Source organism: Sphaeramia orbicularis, chromosome 9, assembly GCF_902148855.1.
Source record: "Sphaeramia orbicularis chromosome 9, fSphaOr1.1, whole genome shotgun sequence".
Lineage (NCBI taxonomy): Eukaryota > Metazoa > Chordata > Actinopteri > Kurtiformes > Apogonidae > Sphaeramia > Sphaeramia orbicularis.
In genome coordinates this window covers 30,839,561-30,858,923 of record NC_043965.1, presented here as the reverse complement: position 1 = coordinate 30,858,923, position 19,363 = coordinate 30,839,561, and the positions used below count along the sequence as shown (strand labels likewise).

The 19,363-nt window shown below is 39.4% G+C and overlaps 1 protein-coding gene across 1 annotated transcript in view; it reads right to left on the bottom strand.

The window, feature by feature from the left end:
* The window catches only part of pebp4 (phosphatidylethanolamine binding protein 4), a 77,187-nt gene that overhangs the window by 17,257 nt on the left and 40,567 nt on the right, over positions 1-19,363 (bottom strand). Inside the window, exon 6 of the mRNA XM_030143615.1 lies at positions 12,850-12,942. Within this exon, the coding sequence (XP_029999475.1) occupies positions 12,850-12,942 (93 nt within the window). The remainder of the gene's footprint in view (positions 1-12,849; positions 12,943-19,363) is intronic.

The following is a 19,363-nucleotide window of genomic DNA, read 5'->3' as shown; positions in this document are numbered from 1 at the left end:
TTTTTTCTGGTGACTGGGTTGATACAATTTTTTTTCCCAATTAAAATACTTTTTTAAAAAACCTATTACACAAAAAATACCCCTAAAATGATTTTTCCTGGTATGAAATGGGCCTCCATTAATGGTAAGTGAGCACAGATTTCACATGAGCCTAATGGACTTGAATCTGGGATGACTGGTTTGATAGAGTAACCAGCCAGTAAATGGTGATCAGCAGAGCGGGGACGACTGGCCTCGGCAGGACAGGGTGAAAGCCAGTGGGGGAGTCACCCTTGATCTGCTTCAATGCATTGACAAATTAACCCACTTAACAATAGCCTGCTGGACTAATGGCTTTAGTAAAGACACTCATTTGGCCTTGGTAATGAACTGAGTTGGAAACATAAACAGTCCAGTTATTAAGTGAACTCCAGCCATCCTGACATCAGCCGACACACTGTAATGCACCTACACCTCTTTGGTTACGCTCATTAGTCGGGACGCTATTACTCAAATCACTGGCTTAAGAAACTAGCAACTTGAACTTATTATCACCACCATTTATTCAGTCTAATTTGCATACATTACACATTCATCTTAACAAAGTGGCCTTGCTGAGTTGGTCATCTTCTTCTCACAGAGCAGATTGGGCCTAACAGGGCAGCGTACAGGCCAAAGCCGGAGCAATAATAAGCTAATTTCACCAACCTCGGCCCTGCTTCCGAGTCCTTACAGCTCTTGTGTGTGTGTGTGTGTGTGTGTTGGAGTGTATGGGTGCGGATGAGTCTGTGCTGGAGAGGGAAGCCCAAGCATGAGTTCCCAAGGTAACAGTCAGTTTGAGTGGGGGCTGGCTGACTCATTTTGAAGGGAATCCTGGAACCTGAACAAGGCTGCCCACTCGCCCCACCCCCAGCTTCATCAGCACAACAAGCAAACAAGGCATTGACATGTCCCCATATAGGGCTTCCCACTGACGGGGGTGGCACTGGAAAATCCCAGCATCAGCTTGCCTACAAGTAGCATCAGAAGACACGCACACTAAAACACGAGGCCTCACTGCTCCGTGGCTGCAGCTGTTTCCGACTGTAAGGTTAGAAATCCTGGGAGATAGTAAATGGATAGATTATAATAGAGCTGTATGAGTATGAATACATCCAGGCACGTGCTGGATTTTGATTAATACATGAGAGGAAAGAGGGGGATCTAAGGGGGTGGGAGAAGAAGATTAAGCTTATTAAACAGTCAAGTTTTTGAAGAATGGTGACACAAAATAAATGAGTACTGAAACCTTGTGGGCCTGAACACGGAGGAGGAGAAAGAGAAGTGAGAGGAAGAGCAGGGGGATGAAGGGGTAGGAGTAGGTGGACAAGAGAACGAACTCTATGCCCACACAATTAATCTAATTATTAAGAAATTAAAAGAGATCAACAGGCGTGTAATTGACCATTTAATTAGTTCAAGGTCAGTGTATTCTTTTGACTTTGGACTCGTGACGGGCCAGGGGCCAGATAGAGGATTTTACTTTGGGTAAAAAAAAAAAAAAATCACAAAATCTACTAATAAACAGTCATCTGTGCTTCCAAACAGGTGGGTAAAGTTTTCCCCATCACCACTTTATGTACCTACATTTTGTTATTCTTTGAGGACAATAGCAACACAGCATTTAGATTTTAACAGTGGAAACAAAAAGCATCACATCATTTTAGAAATAGATAACATCTAGCCACCAAACAGAATTGTACACATTTAGTGATTAATTCCTGCTGCTAAGAGTAGCCATTTGGTTTGCTTCTGTCCGTGGTTATATCTGTTGATAACTCTATAGTTCATTCAGTGTCTTTAGTCATTAACAACTGAGAGCCGGTACAAAGGGATTTAAGAGGCAGCATTGCTGTTTTGAATCGTTGGATGTTTAATTCTTCTATTATAATTGAGGTAGGAACGAGACAGAGGTTATGGTAACTGCTGGAAACCTGTCCCACTTCACAGAAAGGTTAATGAACCTTACAAGTCCTATGGGAGATGGAGTATGCTGTTAATTTGACAAACGTGGGAAATAAATGCTTTTATGCTTTTATTGACGGTGACCAATAGCGGCCTTTGCTGGAATGAAAGGTTTTAGTCTTTTGGGTGCTTTGCTATGAGGCAAAACAATAATGTGGAATGCATTTGTTGGAAGAAACTAAGTACATAATTGTTTGAATAGCAATTTCAGGCCAAAAAGCATCTTCATTATTAATTCCTACTTTTGGGGGACATATACTGTGCAAAATGTACAGTAACCTAATTCCTGTTATGAAACAACTACCTCTGTTCTGAATACATTTGTAGCAATGAGGGATTTAAAAAGCTGTATTTTAAAATCTACATATTTCCACTTCCCATTTTATGCTCAGATGGTCTGGTTTTCATTTTAACAGGGCATCAAGGGTATAATACAGTGACTGCTGGAGAGGCACATGGAGCTAACTTGAATTAGTCTGTGGGTTAGGGGAATCATCCGAAAAGGTGGCGATGACACATCTGATCAGGACAGAGGTTTTAGGCACACGACCAACTATGTATACTGTGTGCATGATTAAGAGATTAAATGGATAATCTCCTTTCCATTCAAAAAGCCTGACGGAGGCAGAGATCCGGTTTCACAAAGACAGACTTTCACGATGGCTTAGACCTAACCATCAGACATCCAAGTTCATCAGTTGCACAGAGCTCGGAAGTTTCTGACTCTTGCACATGAATTTGCTTTTTTTGGAGTAAATCAGTGTCGTAGCAGTTTAAAAGACAAACTTATAATTTTTTAGTGAATTAAAACAATGATACCAGGTACTTTACCTTCATTATAAGGATGAAATGCAATGTGGAGATCACCAAAACTAACTAAAATGACTTTTCCCAGAATGAATGGTTGCATTTGGGCCCAGTAGATCTTATTGGCAAGTTTCGTTTTCAAGCTTTTTGGGTGTTATTTATTTATTATCTTTGCTAACTCTTCAATTTCTTGTAAACAGATAGGGTGATAATGGTGTAAAATGGAATGACATGTTTTGTTTTTGTTTTTTGTTTTTTTTTGTTGTTTGTTTTTTTTTTATTGAGAAATGTGAAATTATCCTGCAGGCAGACTTATATACCTCCCAGTCATTTGCACAAATCTTCCAAAAACACAGGGAAAACTCTTGGATAGTGTAAAATTATGTGACAATGAATAAGATTATGACAAATTTACACCCAAATCTCATATACACATAAACCCCCTTAGAAACCATGGCACCTAAGCTCCAAGAAACATAGAGAACACCCTGCAAGAGGATATATTACAGAACTTCTATGTAATTTAATTCCACTGGCCCGTAACAATTCACATCAGTGGTCACTTTACAAACAAGAGTCAGGCATCTTTGGAATAAAAAAAAGAATAAATGTAGTTTCTTATATGCCACCAGTGGGTTAACAGATTTATATGTTTAAGCAGTAGAAACAAGGTTAATGATTATAACATGCAAACGTCTGAATCAGAAGCCTATCTCTTCTTATTCCAAGGTAAATGTGTCTTTTTTTAGCACAGTCTTGTCAAAACAGTGGGAAGATATCTCTCACCACTCTTAGAGTAAATAATTATCTTTATTTTATGGAACTGTCTTACTAGCATTAGGCTAGACTAAGAGAAAAAAAAAAAAACTACGAGTGTCCTAACCTTATAGACCAGTATATTGTATATGTGTGAAACTGGGCCCAGTCTTTTTGATATAGCCCCCTCTCTACCGAGCCAACTCACTCTCACTCTGTCTTTCACCCTTTCTTTCTTTCTCCCAGCGATTCTATGGGCACTGTTTCCTGTGCCGATGTGTGCAGTGCTTGCCAGAGGAACACACAAGAATCTGAGCTCCACAATCCCTCTTAACCTTTGACCTTGGCTTATTGTTACCTGTGAGCAGCGCAGTGGCAAACACGTTGTACAAGTACTGTACAGCCCTGCAAGCTGTTTGTGTTCTGCAAGTATGGAGGGCAGGGGAGGAGGGAGGGAAGAGAGGGAGCTATTTAATCCCCCCCAAAGGAACTCCCCTCTCAACCCGTATCGTGAACTCACAGGCAAATCGCGTTGCTGGAAGGCACACCACACACACACTGCTGTCTTTTTAATTTCATCAGCTGAAAGAAATCTATACAGTGCTTTGGAATCCGACTGAGCTGCAGAGAGAAGTGAACTATACAGCACCCTAGAATGTAAACAGGTTTCTCACCAACTGTAGCATAAAAATACCACATTGTAACAAACCTCTTGGCTATGATAATGGTCAATAGTAAAGATCAGAGGTCTTAGTAGATTTTATGGTTGTTAGTCCTACAGCATATCAATAAGAACAAGTTGAACAAATCCCGAGAACAATTCAGAGGAAATGCAGCACTCACACTCAAATTATTCAAGTGTACGCAGAATAAATATTGGCTTCTACTGAACATATTGTATTGATGGCGTTTTTTTTTTTCCGCGTGCAATTATTAAAAGCATTATCTCCCGAGAATATTAGGAGTGCTGTCATTAAATCCTGTGCAGCTGCTTTGTTAGGAAAAGATATGGGCTGTAATCTGCACAGAACAGACTCATCTCTTGTACGGCGTTTGTAATTGTCACATATACATATAATTTACAAAAACAGGCACAATCACCACTTAATATCTGTAAAACGAAGCCAAACTCTGCTCCGTCTATTATCACCAATCAAGTATCAAATCATGAAGCTATGAGGAATAAACTTTTAAAGTTGTTTTTAAAGTCACGCCATCGAAATCTAGTGTCGCTGTCATACTAGAAAGATTTTATTATACATCATTGTTCTTTGTGCTATACAGTAGTTTTTATAGTTTAGTATAACTTTTGGAATACAGGCAATCAAAATCAGTACGTAGAGTTAGACAGGCCACTATAATATCTGCCAACTTTGCATTCATAGCTGTCACACTTAATTATCATGCCAAAATACAAGAAAATACATTGGCTGCAGGAGGTCTTTTGTGAAGTCTTTGTTTTTGTGTACAATTAACTGGCAAGCATGCTATATACTTAAGTAAGGGCTATTTTAGGTGAGCATAATTGTTAGTGAGTTGTTTTTATCAGCATGGCTCACTCCCCTTCACTGTACCCTATCAAGAGACACCCCTAAGAGGAAGCGTTTTCTGTAACCACGGCCCTGCAACCCCCCGCTAACCCTGACATTTGTTCATTTACCCGCCCCTCTCTCCCCCCTGGTTTCCATGCCTGCTTTTTTTTCAATCCACATCTGTCAAAAGTGACCAGTTTACAGGGGAACAGGTAGGCAGACTCTGGCAAGCCCCCCACCTGTACCCTGAAACACAAGAATTCACACGCGGGGCCGACTGCCAGAGATCCTGCTTTACTGACTGAAGTGGAGGGGAGGAGGGGTATGACAAAGACGACAGCTTGTGTGGGGGAACATTGTCTGCGGCTGCGACTAGAAATCTTTTCAGGAAAAACAGGATTTTATACACAATGGTCGTGGGTGTGAAGAAAGGGGGCACATATTAAAAGAAGCGCCTTTATGTGTGCAGAGCTACTGGTTTTTAAACTGCATTTGCATGGAGAAGGTCCAATCTGTTCTTTTTTTTTTTTCCTACTAGCCTATAGTGTGACAGACTGGATCAAAGAGGGCTTTCCAGGTTGTCCTTGTTTTCTTGGAGAGTAACCATGATTTATCCAGGTCAGTGTGGAGCGTAAAAATGAAGGTAGCACACTGACACACAGTAGGCCTGCATCCCGAAATAAAAGAAATGTGGAATTAATGTATTTATTCCTGTGGTGACAACAGAGGCAAAATTCAAGTGGTGTTGTCAACAGGAACTTGACTTTCCTAGAAGAAATATTAAACAGCAAAAAAAAAGTCTAATTTATGGATGATTACTGGATTCTGCCCAAACAGTATTCAGTTTAGATAGGAAACCATAGCAGTTCACGTTCTTCGTGCAGTGAAACCTCCTCAATCATCTCACCACGGCAACCACAGCAGGGAGGTCAGTTGTTATAGAGATGGCAAGAGGCTTGGTGGGTTATCAGATACAGTACTGTGTGTGCGTGTGTGTGTACAAGTGTGTGTGTGTTTGTTGTATGTAGACGGGGGATGGAGCTGACAAAGCGGAGGATTCTTATGTAATTCTCCCTTTAGGTGGCGGAGAACAGTGAGAGCAGCAGCCCACACTGAAGAAGAACCTGTTTGTTAATAAGCTGCAAGATAAGATCGATAGTATTATAACGGGGTGTTTATATACAATACTGTCGCGGTCCAGATGTAGTAGAGAACGAGTGACATCAAACCCAGGTAGAAAGTTGGCAAGTCAGCCCCCAAATTGATTCCTATTACAGAGCAAACTCCTACAGCCTCTGTCCAATGCTTTCAACTACGCACAAACTGCACACAAACACATATGAACATGGGCTAATTAAAAAAAAAAAAAGGCCTGGAAGGTGAAATAGTTAAAAATAAAAAAAGGAAAACTAACACCAATGTCCTTATTTTTCTGAGAGGTTGGGGAAGAGAATGTGATGAGGTTTAATGAGGGAATGACTTTCAACAGCTGAACTCCATGTAGTACCACCTCTGACATTTTTGTCTGGCTGTAGCTGACAGCAGGATGAGCACCGCTCTAAATGTTAAGCACCTCCAGCTGGGCTTCGATGTTAAGGGCTATTGTTGACTTGTGCCGAGGGAGGTTTCAGATAGTTCCGAAAAAAAGATGAATGACCTGAATGTATCAGGGTCAAAATAATTCAAGCTTAAAAATAAAACATGCAACACTCTACAAATTGTTTACAGGGATCTTTGTAATTATTGCCCATATATTTCAGCTCATTTCCAGGACACAGATCGCTAAGTTGCTGCAAAACCCTTAATTTTGTGCAGATCTGTTTTATTTATTTACTCTGCTTCAAATAAACACTGTTCATCATTGCTTCGACAACATTCTCCATATTCATTGCTGTATATCAACTTTCTATATATGTTTTTATGTGTAAATATGTGTAGAAACAACACCTATTGCACCATCTGTCCATCCTGGAAGCCAGATTCCTCCTCTGTGGCGCTTATGAACATTTCTTCAATTTTTTCATGTTAGAGGGGTTTGTTTTGGGGGGTGGGTGGGGAGGGGGTCAAAGGAGAAAGTGTAGTGCATAATGTGCAGATTGTACAGCCCCTACAGGAAAATTTGGGATTTCTGATATTGGACTGTATAAGTAACATTGACAACATTTGACTTGACTTAACATATATACCTCTGGAAAAAAAAAACAAAACAACAGATCCTGGCTTTGCTATTTCTAGGTATGACTGAAATGAAAAGTACCTACAATAGTTGTACCTAGTTCAAACTAAAAATATAGTCATTTAGAGCTTTTATTACCAAAAAAATACAGAGAAAACAAGTTCATATTCATTTTTGAACAAATCAATCATAATTGGTTTAACGTGGGAAGAGAAATCAATAGTTAGTGGAATAACCCTAGTTTTTAATCACAGCTGTCATGCATCTTGACAGTCTTTCACATTGCTGTTGGGTGCTTTATGTTACTCCTGGAGCAAAGATTGTCCATGGTTTGGGACCATCCATCTCTTTCCTGATCACATCCCAGGGGTTTTCAATATGGTTCATAACTGGAAATGTTTAATTTTTTTCCAGAGCCGTGTATTATTGACAACAATCTGTTCAAATTCTCAAAGTCATTTCACACAAAGAACATGTGTTTATGCTGTCCCTTTAAGTTTAAACAAAGGATGACAACAGGTGCATCTAGTGGAGTTTAGATTGGATTGGATAAAGTTGCTTCATATGACTTAGAGTCAGGAGCCACTTCTGTGTAAAAGTTTGTGTAACCATAAACAAGCAAACTGTTAACCTGGGTTATGAGCATGTTTAGCAACTTTGGAGGGAAAAAAAAATCACATTAAAAAGGAAAATTGTTCAATTCCTTTGCGCCCACCCCCTTGTCATAAGATATGGATGTCCCGTAAGGTTATTTGTGTTTGCTGGGAAATGAAGTGCTCAACTGGATTAAAAACATACTGCATATGTTTGGAAATCTGTTTCCCTGGGCGTATGAGTGGAGTGAGCGAGCGTGAAGCAGCAGCTTGCGTCTCCTCCAAGAGAGAGGGCAGACACTCTCATCATTAGCTGGGCTACAATGTGCTCCTCTACCTGCTCCAATCTGCACAGCCAGGCTCCACTCTGACGCCAGACAGATGTTCCCAGCACGAGGTGCAAAGTAGCGAGAGGGGAAACGAGAGTGAGCAGAAGAGAGGCAGAAGAATGGAAATATTCAGCAGAGTACACAATAAGAGTTTAATTATGAATAATACCAATGGTTCTTTGTTCTCACAATGAAAGTAGCTATGGTTCGCCTGGCCTTTGGGAAATTGTTTTTGGCTTCCATATGGGGGCAGCTGTCTGTCAAAAATAAACGCTTAAATCATAACATGCCACAGTAGGGATAATTACAGGGTAAAGAACAATGCAATTATGTATGTTTATTTGCAATATTGGATAGGTATTCAGCTAAAACAAACTCAAAGGCTACTGCAGAGGTTATAAATATAATTTTAAACACTCATTACTATCACTTGCTACTGCTCGGTACTAATGATTTCTGACTAAAACTGTATTTGCAAAACTTGCCATAAACTTTAACTTAAGAAGATACAGAAACATTATCGTCACTCAGTGTAGGAGCAAAAATATTTCAATAACAAGACTAACAGAATGTGTCATCTTGCACTTTTTAGGGAGAACTTGAGGGTTAACTTTTTGTTACCATCAACAAATCTCCAGTAAATGGTAACAAGTAAATTAAGTAAAAGGACAGATTTGCATTGTTAAGTGTCAACAACAGCCTGGTATCGCTAATATCTACGTTCCACAACTAAATTATAGCTTCAAAAACCATTAAATTGTCTTTAAAGAGCCACACTGGAACACAGGTATTGTTTTCTATGCAGGCATTTGTCTGTATAAAACTATCCTCTCATTTAGAAGCTGCACATTAAATTAGATGAAATGCAGTAAGGAGTTAAACGCCTAATAGTTTGCAGTTTGCAGTTTAAGGACATCTTGAGGTGTGGAGCAGACAATCTCTGCAGGCCACAGAATGCACAAACACAAAGCCAGCTGGCCTGATACAGTCACAATACTTCACTGTTTGTATTTGCCTGACCAGCAGCACAACACAGGCTCTGTCTGCCTTTGGGAACTAAAACAACAGAAATAGATGTTAAAACATGCATCCCTTATGCCCCATAATAATAAGCACACCACGCTATGTGCTGAACTGTCCAACTGGCCTTCAATTAGCCAGGGAGAGGAAGTTACACATGTGATGGCTTCTGAACTGAACATCCACAAGTTAGAAAGGGTCACAAAGGTCAAAAACTGCAGTTCAGCTCTGCTTGTGTAGAAATATATTTGTATATGTTCTGTACAAATATTTGCATAATATATATTTTTAAGTTATTGTTTTATTCAGAAAAAAAACTGCATGAAGAAAAAACAATATTTAGCCTTACAATAACTAAGTTGTCTCTACAAAAAGTTAACTATGTCAGACAATAAACACCTTTCACAACCACTTAGTTGAGAAAGTTCCTATATTAAAAAAAAAAAAACAAGAAAAAATCCATAAAAACCTAAGGCTATATGTCTCTGTTTAAATGGGATTTTACAGTGATAATGAACACCTTGGCATTTCTCAGTGCAGGAACGAGAGCATTAACTTTACCACTGATTTGCAAGTTCATATTGCATCATGTTGCCTCACAAACCGCCAAAAGTATAATGAGAGAATAAGTATTAACAAGTAAAAGTAACACCCAGTGCTGAATTTATATAAGCTGCCTCTATTCAGATACTAATGATTTGCTTGTTACAGTAATTATCGCTGCGAGACCATACCGGAACATCTGCATTGATTTAGACTCTGGGAGAGCAGAGAGAGGGAGGGAGAGGCTCACAATCTGGAATTCGACTTTGAGAGCGAGACAACAATCTGTTGATGGTTATTTTGGTAATTGTCCATAATTGATGTAAAACACGGAGTGTGTTGCAGAGATGCTAAATTGCTGTCTCTGTAGCTCAAGGGGTCATTGAAAATTGGTAGTTGCAATGAAAATGCATATACAGCATCTAATAAAGTGAGTCCTAAAAGAAAATGGACAGCTGGTGGGAGAAGACGAGACACCCAGCCACGTAGTTTACACTTAACTGCTGGAGTAAATTGTTCTCTGCAGTCAAAAGTAATGATGTGACAAATGATAATACCAGTTAAATAAAAGATTTGATATCTGACATAAAATATGATGGTGTTACACACCTAGTTGGGTGAGTTTTCTGTATGCTAATACTTCTACTAATGTACCGCTGTCCTCTGCCCCAAGCTCCACATTAAATACGCTGCAAAAATATTCCTTTCCCAAAAAATGAAGTTGAAAAAAAATTATTCATTCAGCAGAACTCATTGGAAATAAGCTTAGCCTTAAATGACCACAAGAAAAGGATTTAAAACTCAAATCAATTAGCAAAACACTTCTGTTAAAATGTATCTGTTTCTGCACCAAACGCTCAGAGATTTTTCACTTTTGCCCATTTTAAAACACTGGGCAAAGCAGAATATAACCAAAAATGAAAAATCTCTTAGTATTTGGTGCAGAAATGGGTATATTTAACTACATGTATGAGAGTCACGGTACATGTGGCAGCAAATATCAGAGCCTGTCTCAAGTGGGTTTTGGCATGGCTGACACAAAATGAGTAGATCCTCTGCACATGTTTGGATGAGTTAAGAGCCAGCGACATAATGGAGCTCAAAGCAAGGTGAGGGATGTGTCTGCAATAACCAGGTTGAGGAGGGGTGTCCTTGCGCTGTTACCGCTGCCTCTAATGAGACCTACACTGAGGAATGAGCGTAAATCTACTGCGGCATTTATCTCAGTCCAGCCTGACCTCACTTCACTCTCAGCTGAATTCAGGAAATCTTTACCTTCATAATTGTAGATACGGATAAAGAATGCCTACTAATTATGGAAACATCTACAAACTAGGGCAGGACTCCATGACCTTGGACCAATGAATATTTATGAAAGGAATATGGCTCCTGCAGCTTGTATGGTTTGACGAGCACGGATCAAAACACTGATCCACCTGACATCTGAAAGTATGACCCCTGACATGAGCTTCATTGCTTTAGAAAACAATTGACCAACAAAAACATGTCAGAAACAGTGATTCAAATGCCAGGCCAGTTAATGTACAGTGATTTGTTATCATTATCTTACAGAGGGATGGACCAACATTTACTTTTACTTAAGAATAAACATGGAGTTATTCAGAAAAAAAAATACTATCAAAAATGCACTGCAACAAAATCCAATCCATTCGTATCGACACCTGGAAATACAAAACTGAGGTTGTGTGATGTCACCTAGCCAACCTGGTCAATTAAACACCTCCCACTATGGGTTGGCATCACTCAAAAGGCTCATTAACCCTTCTGACCAACCACCAGTCACAATCAGAAAAACATCCCGTCGCAATGGCCAATCCCTACATGGGCAATGCAGGTCAACACCCACACAAGTGACAGGAAATTGAATTGCTAGAGAGCATGTGATCTGCCTGAGCACTTGAAAGACATTTGTTTATTTGCAGCTGGTCAAGCAGCTCGACAGACTTCTGCGGCTTAAAAATAAGAAGCACAGGTAATGTTATAAAATGACAATATAAAGTGGGAATAATTCTTTTTCAGGTTGTTATTCACAGATTTGTCAAAACACGCAGGAATGCGGTGGCATAAATTTTCTCTTAAGCTAAAAATTCTTATTTTATACAAATTGCAGGTTTACTTAAATATATTATATCCCAGATACATCACATTTGGATCTTTGAATCAATATGGTATTTACTCAATGTACAACAATGCCTCATGAAATGAATCGAGCGCAGTGATACATCACTGAAGCGTCTTTGTGCGTTTGTTTTTCAGACCACTAGACTTAATCTACTGGGTTGATCTCCCGGTTCCCGCGGGATTATAAAATGTCTGCAAACCTCCAAATATTTGAGGCAATCAACAACTCAACACGCATTTGGCGTTAGAATGCAAGAATGCGAAAACACACAAACGAATGGATAAAAAGGAGTGAAATATGAAGAGAAATAAGGGGATCGGAGCTGTGCCCATTTCGGGGGTGTAAAATATGGAGAAGTGTGGATCATTGGGGGAGCTGCTCTGCCTGGGGGAACAGATGAAGGGAGAACACTCTGCCAAGATCTCTCCACTGGAGGGGGAGCTGAGGGACCGGAGCTCTATGGGAGAAAGAGTGTGCGCCTCGCATGCTGCTCTCCTCAATCTCAGTCTCACACGCCTGCATTGACACGTCCCAGGCTCTCTGCAGCAGAGGGAAATTGCTGCTGACAGGGCCTTGCAAACTTTCACAGCCATTTAGAAAGACTTACTCCCACACTTTTGTCACAGGCATTTATTGCACAAGATACATGATATGAAAAATTAACATTTTTGAACTTGGCATCCTTTTTTCACCAAGTTAGGCTTAAAAACCATTCATAATTTTTCAGCCTTGCAATCGGCCCCAGTGCAGATGTAAACACAAGACATGCCAAGTGAGACCCCGAGATTATGAAAATGCACATTTTCCCAAGAAAAAAAATAAATAAATCAAACCACTACTTCATAAATTTGCACCATATGAGTTCCTAATCCAATCACAAATGCCGTCCGTGTCCCCATCATTTTGACACATAAGGCTATTTTTAAATTAACTTAAAGCAGCAGAGGTTGTTGCATACTTTCAGTACCTTTATGTCCGTGACGACCCAGTGCCTCCAGTAGGTACCGCTGGTACTGCTTGGAGCATCAGGATCGACCATCACCAGAACGTACAGGCTTTTCTGCAAGCAAGAGAGATTTGTTTATTATTGCATTTACTAGAGATACACTTCTTTACTGCACATGGTGTGATTGGCCCTTAGACATTCCAGGACCAGCGGTACCTGATCCTTCACAGGCTAAAGGCAGCCATGTGCCATTTTGTGCATCACATTCCTTAAGACATAAAAGCCATCTCTGCAGATAAAAATCTATATAAACAGATGCTTTAGTCTTCACCATATTGTTTCTTTGTTAGTATCAATTTACACTACAAAATAAATAAAAAAAATAATAAAGTGTGGATTTTACTCGTAAATTTTGCCAATAGTTGTCTATTTTCTTGTATACACAAAGCCCACAAAGTCAGATCATAGCAGAAGCCTGGGTTTGCCTCTTATTTATTTGACACATAATTACAACTGTCTTCATCTGTTAAGGATAAAATGTTGCTTATAAACAAATAACCAGTCAGTATTGCTACAAAACCATTACATTACACCATTATTAACACAAAGAATGTGTTCTGCAGCCATATTATCACACACAGTAGTACTTAATCATACAGCAAACCTACAGCTCTCTTTCTCATATATTATTCATGAAACTTAAAATCATTACTGTGGCATCAATAAAATGACAACGTTTTGGATCTGATACCAAATCCTCTCGTTAGCATATTCACAGTAACTTTCTGCCACTTACCCAGTGTCTTTATACCCCTCAATCTGTCAATAGATAAAGTGAGAGAAAAAGCATCTTAACTAACACTTGATCACAGTTATTGGACGTTGACTTGGCGGCTTAATTGCCGGAAAATTTTCATTCTGTCTGTCCCTAAAAGTTAGAGAATTATGAGAGCAGATTGAATTATTGCGAGAGCACATTTGTCATCCCTGGTCCTGTGCCCAAAATCTGCCAGACCATATGATGGGCTTTTTTTATTTTGTTCACTTCCTCTACAAACAGAGACATTAATCGAGGCTGTTTCAATCCACGATGCCTTCGTACTGTATATGTATTTCACCGAAATGAAGAACATAATGAAATCAGCCTTAATGTACATAAAACAGATGCATCCTTTTTTACATTCTCACACTTGTTTGTGGTTGAGTAAAACATTTCATAGAATCAAATCCTTCCATATAAACATAAACCTTGCACAAATCTGTTTGTTGTGTCCTGTCAAGATATTCTTAAAGGCCTCTGAGAATTATCCTAAGTCGATGTACTTGAATGAGATAAAGAAATAAACATGTATTTTTCTGCAGATGCTCATTTTCAGAAGGATTCTCTGCCTACCTGACAAGCAGTAATAAGCGTAAACAACTAAGCCTAATAATAGGATAATACTGTAGTCTCAGTGATAGTGCCTGCAGGTAACATCCAGACACACCAGCAACAATAGAGCCTCCTCCACAGCCTGTCAAAAGTGACTCTATATCAGTGACCCCCCCGGGCAGCTTACCAACCATGACCTGTTGCCTTCTCAAGAGTTGTAATCCTCATTTGTACATGTTTGCTACCAGGCAAAGACACTGTGATAATGTAGTTACACTAATATTTAAGTCAGACCCTGATGCATTCAGAAATAACATGGTTTCAAACAACAGCACACATGCACACACGCACACACACACACACACACACACACAGTCTGAAAGGCATTTTATGCATTTAAATTAAAAATGACCTCAAGTCACAATTATCACTGAAAGAAATAGCACTGTAATGCATATTTCACGAAAGTTATGGATGGAGACGTACTGTATAGGACAAGCTTAGTATTCCTGAATCCAAATTTAGAACAACATTAAGAACGTTTCACATCTTTTTATTTCCAACTGCAAAGAAAACAACATGGCCTATTTATGGTGGGCACTGAATTTCAATGATTTCTGCACATATTTACTGCTTGAATTTCTACCTGTAAGAATCTGGCTGGTCCAGCTGGCACGGGCAGCAAATAATACAAGAGGCTCCCTCTATGCTTGCACTTCACACATTATGGCATGTACCCTTCTCTCTTACAAGGACATTTTTTTCTCCATCTGTCAAAATCCACAGTAATTACACACAGATATGTGCGAAAGACTCTAGGGAAAAACAGATGCATATTCTGCCATCTGAAATAATTTATCAGGGCTTGAACAAACTAAATGTATATCAAAACATGTTTTAACCAAGCTAATTCTCATAGCCAAATATTGGAAGGCAAATGTTTGTGGAAAAAAAAAATTATGCTGGAGCTCCACAGTATTAGTATTAATCACTAATACTAATGGGGGAAACTTAACATTTGTGCCTCGATAATTTGAAATTCAGATCTGCTTTTCCACTGCAGTCACACAAGTCTAACTGAGGACAGATTAATTTGGAACTGTTAATAAAGTCTAAAGAGATTGTTTTAATGCTCCAGTCTCTAATTTCTTTTACCTCCAGTCTGTCATTTAGCTTTTGCAAAAAGGGCTGAGAGATCTGAACTGTAATGCTTTGGAAAGGTTATCACATCTACAAATACAACACTAATAATGACAATGACAATAATAATAATAATAATAATAATAATAATAATAATAATAATAATAATAATAATAATACGTATTTGTAAGTATGTAAGTGTAATATGGCAGGTGTTGGCCTTAGACCACAGAGAGGCGTCTGGCCATTATACAGGATGGGATGTGAAGGCCAAGGGAGCAGGGTGGAGGTGGGGGGAGATTGAGCCTGCATTCTCTTGGGATTAACCTCCCACTGCCTGCTGTGATCACAGCAAAACAGCCCACTGGGACCACACCTCAGACACCGTGCTGCTGAGAAAACTCTACTCTGACTGGGTGTCTGTCACAGCAACTGGTCAGTGGTGGAGGGAAAAGGGGGAGGTGCTCTGTTTGTGTCAGATACTGTACTGAGACTGACTGGGGTAGTCTAAAGCTGATGAATTTACAAACTCCTCATGATTACATTTTATAGTTTTATTTGCATTGGTTTCATGATAGCATTTTTATATTGTTGTGTTTTTATGACACTTCACGCCAACATACCAGAAGCACTGAGCTGATACAGTATTCGCAAAACAGTAGACGGCGAAGAACAAAGGCAAAGGAAGACCAGTGTCTCTAAGGATGTAAACTACTGGCTTACCTTTGAGTGAACTCTGCTGGGGATGAGAATCAGAGAGATGTCTAATCGCTGTTCTCGTAGAGCTGCCTGGGCTATCAAACCCAGCTCTGCTAACTGATGACACCACGAAGGGCGAGAGTGAGTTAGCGAGAAAGAGGGAGGAAGGAAAGAGAGGCCCCTCTGTGAGTTTACAAGTTCACGCTTTATCCCTGACCCACTACCATACAGTGTCGTCCATGCAGCTGCCTATTAATACACCCATTGCTTTATCCTCTCGGTTCTTCATCTCCTTCAGGCTCTGCACGCAGAACCCACAACATTTCATTAAATGGTCAACTGTGCTCAGCGCTCGACCCAGAGCAAAGAAACGAATCGATCTTAAATCCCTGTCTAAGTAGCAAAAACACTTGAACTCGTTTGGTAATTAACAGGTATCTGTGTTGTGATTAAGAGACGGCAATGGCTTAACAACCATCGACTGCAGCTTAGAGCAAGGTTGAAAGATCGATCTGCAAATACTGAAAAATATAAACACTTCAGCGAGGCTGGCGAGCAAAATATTTCAGAAGACAAAGAAATGTTCTCTGCCTCAATTGAATGGATTTTGCAGCGATAGCAACATTAATATACTATGAAAGATGTGCAGAATTTTAGACATGAGACAAAGTAATACGGTCCCATTTTAGGAGCAGGACAGCACAGCCGAGAGGCACAGGAAAGGGTAACAGTAGAACATGGCACGTGTTATGTAAGGGCCAGCGAATGAGGTTCATCCTAGTGGAGAAAGAGGTCAAAGGTCAACCAGGAAGCAGTAATTGGATCCTGACCAGAAAGAGGGGGCCGTAGACCCAAAGATGAAAGGCAGACCGAAGGGAGGGAGGATGCTCACCTAGAGGTCATCAAACTTATAGGTGAGGAGGTCCTTGTGGTCATTAATAACAGCCCACCCATATCTCAGCTGCAGACACCCTAAAACCTCATTGTTCCTCAGTGGAAGCAGCATTATAAAACCTCCTTTATAGGCAGTCACAAAGGGCAGATCAGTCATCGGCCAACACAGACAGTGACATAGCTTACATTAACATGTTGACTTCACTGAACTTTTTTAGAACTAGTTCTAATGATGAAACAGTCTAAAGCAGGGGAATCAAACATATGGCAGAAAACTGGCCCAATCCGACCTGTGGGATGAATTTGCAAAGTGCAAAATTATCCTGAAGATTTTAACGGTTACGAGTGTTTACGACCCACATCCAGTCCAAATTGATCTCTAGTGGGTCGGAAAAGTAATAACATAAAAACCTATAAATAATGACAATGCCATTTTTTTTTTATCTTTGTTGTAGTGTGAAAAATTTCAAAAGTAACTATCCTTTCATAAAAACTGCAAATAACCTATGAACGACCTGAAATTTCTCAATTAAAATAAGGGTAATTTTAACAATGATATGTCATGTTATGTATGACAGCCTGTAATTATAACCATGTTCATGATGCTTTTTAACTTTTTTGTACTGAAACAAAGATACATATTTGGAGTTGTCAATATTTATAGGTTATTATGCTGTTATTTTACTGGTCAGCCTGCTTGAGATCATTTTGGGCTGTATGTGGTCCCTTAACTAAAACAAGTATGACACCCCTGGTCTAAGGAATACTGATTCAAAAGTCAAGTACGGTAAGTAAAACTATTGTGATGGACAGTACAAGCCATGTTCATCTATACAAGATCCTGTTATCGATAATGTCCCAAACCCTAAAATTCAGTTGGACAACCTATAGCTTTATTGGACACAGCTTGATTGAACTTGTGTAATATCACAACATTTATTTGTCTTCTTTCTTTTTATTTGTTGCTGAACCTAGACTTGACCAAGTGAAGTAACCCCAGATCATATCACTGCCCCCACATGATTGTACTGTAGGCACTAGGCATGATGGGTAATCACTTCATCTGCCTCTGATGCACCCATCACTCTGGAACAGGGTCAGTCAGGACTCATCAGACCACATGACCTTCTTTGTGCTCTCTGGCAAACCAGTGGTTGTTTAAGAAATGAGAAACTACAGGACACATTTCCAGTTGAAACATATTCGTCACTGCAGTAATTACCCAATGGAAGGAGCTTCTCTATTTATTTAGATAAATTTAGGCGGGGACTGTTTATTTGGCCTGGCTGTGTATATTGTGTGATGGTAAAAATCCTCTTGTTTCACAGAATGCTTTACTGTTTATTTCATTGCCTTAAATCTCACTTTTTACTGCAGATAGATTTGTTAATCAGTTGGCTGATTAACTGGCTGATTAGGTGTAGAATGATGTTATTCGTCTCCATTTTTTCATTTAAGTAACTGCACTGCAGGCAGAGAATACAATAGATGTGGAGAAAGACAAGGAGAGTCAATGCAGGCATGACAGAGTAACTAATTGTTCCTGTTTCATTTGCTATTAATTAGTTATTAAATAATTGTAATTTTATCAGATGGCAAACAAAAATAAAAAAAAAAAAACATATCAGCATTATGCACCAGCTTTTGGCTGCTCTGCTCTCTTAGTACTTTGCTTAGTCATTAAAAACCCATATCAGTCAACCACAGCTCTTTAAAAAGTATTCATCATCATTTTAACATCACTCTGTTTTCACATAGTTTGGGTGAAGGTAGGGATTTCTCACAGTGGCATTACAAACAAACACAGAGTTGAGTGAATGTGATGCAGAATGGGTTGAATTCAGAACATTTGCAGCACTCTGATCAGCCAAGACAAAAGAAGGAGCTCATTCTGCACCTACAAGAGGAACTACTTTCATCACATGTGGTTTGGAGATGGAGTTTGACACAGACCAGAATGGTAGACTTTGCAAATTACAATTTACTATATGTCAAACAGGTTCTTTAGTGACACCTAGTGGTGAAAATACAACCAAATGAATACCCTCCACACACTCCCTTAATGCAAAACAGGTGAGAAGTACAGTGGCCTGGATGTCACTGGGGTACAGCTGTGGATTTTGCATTTGTGTTGTGACATTTCCTTTAGTGTTGTGAACCATCTAAGCAACTGTAGAAAAGCTCTCATTAAACCTAATATTTATTTTGTCTATTTCAGGGTTTTATTACGTACGGGGATAATAACTCTGGTCAACAAACAACACAATATAGCAGGAAATGGTGAAGCACTTAAAAACTCTATGCCACCAACTAAAAAACAAAATGAAAAATCAAAACTATTGTAGAAACATGACAGAGCAACATGGTGGACTCTGTGGAGGCAACCTACTCAGCTAATGGGAACTAAATGAAAATATAATTATCATTATT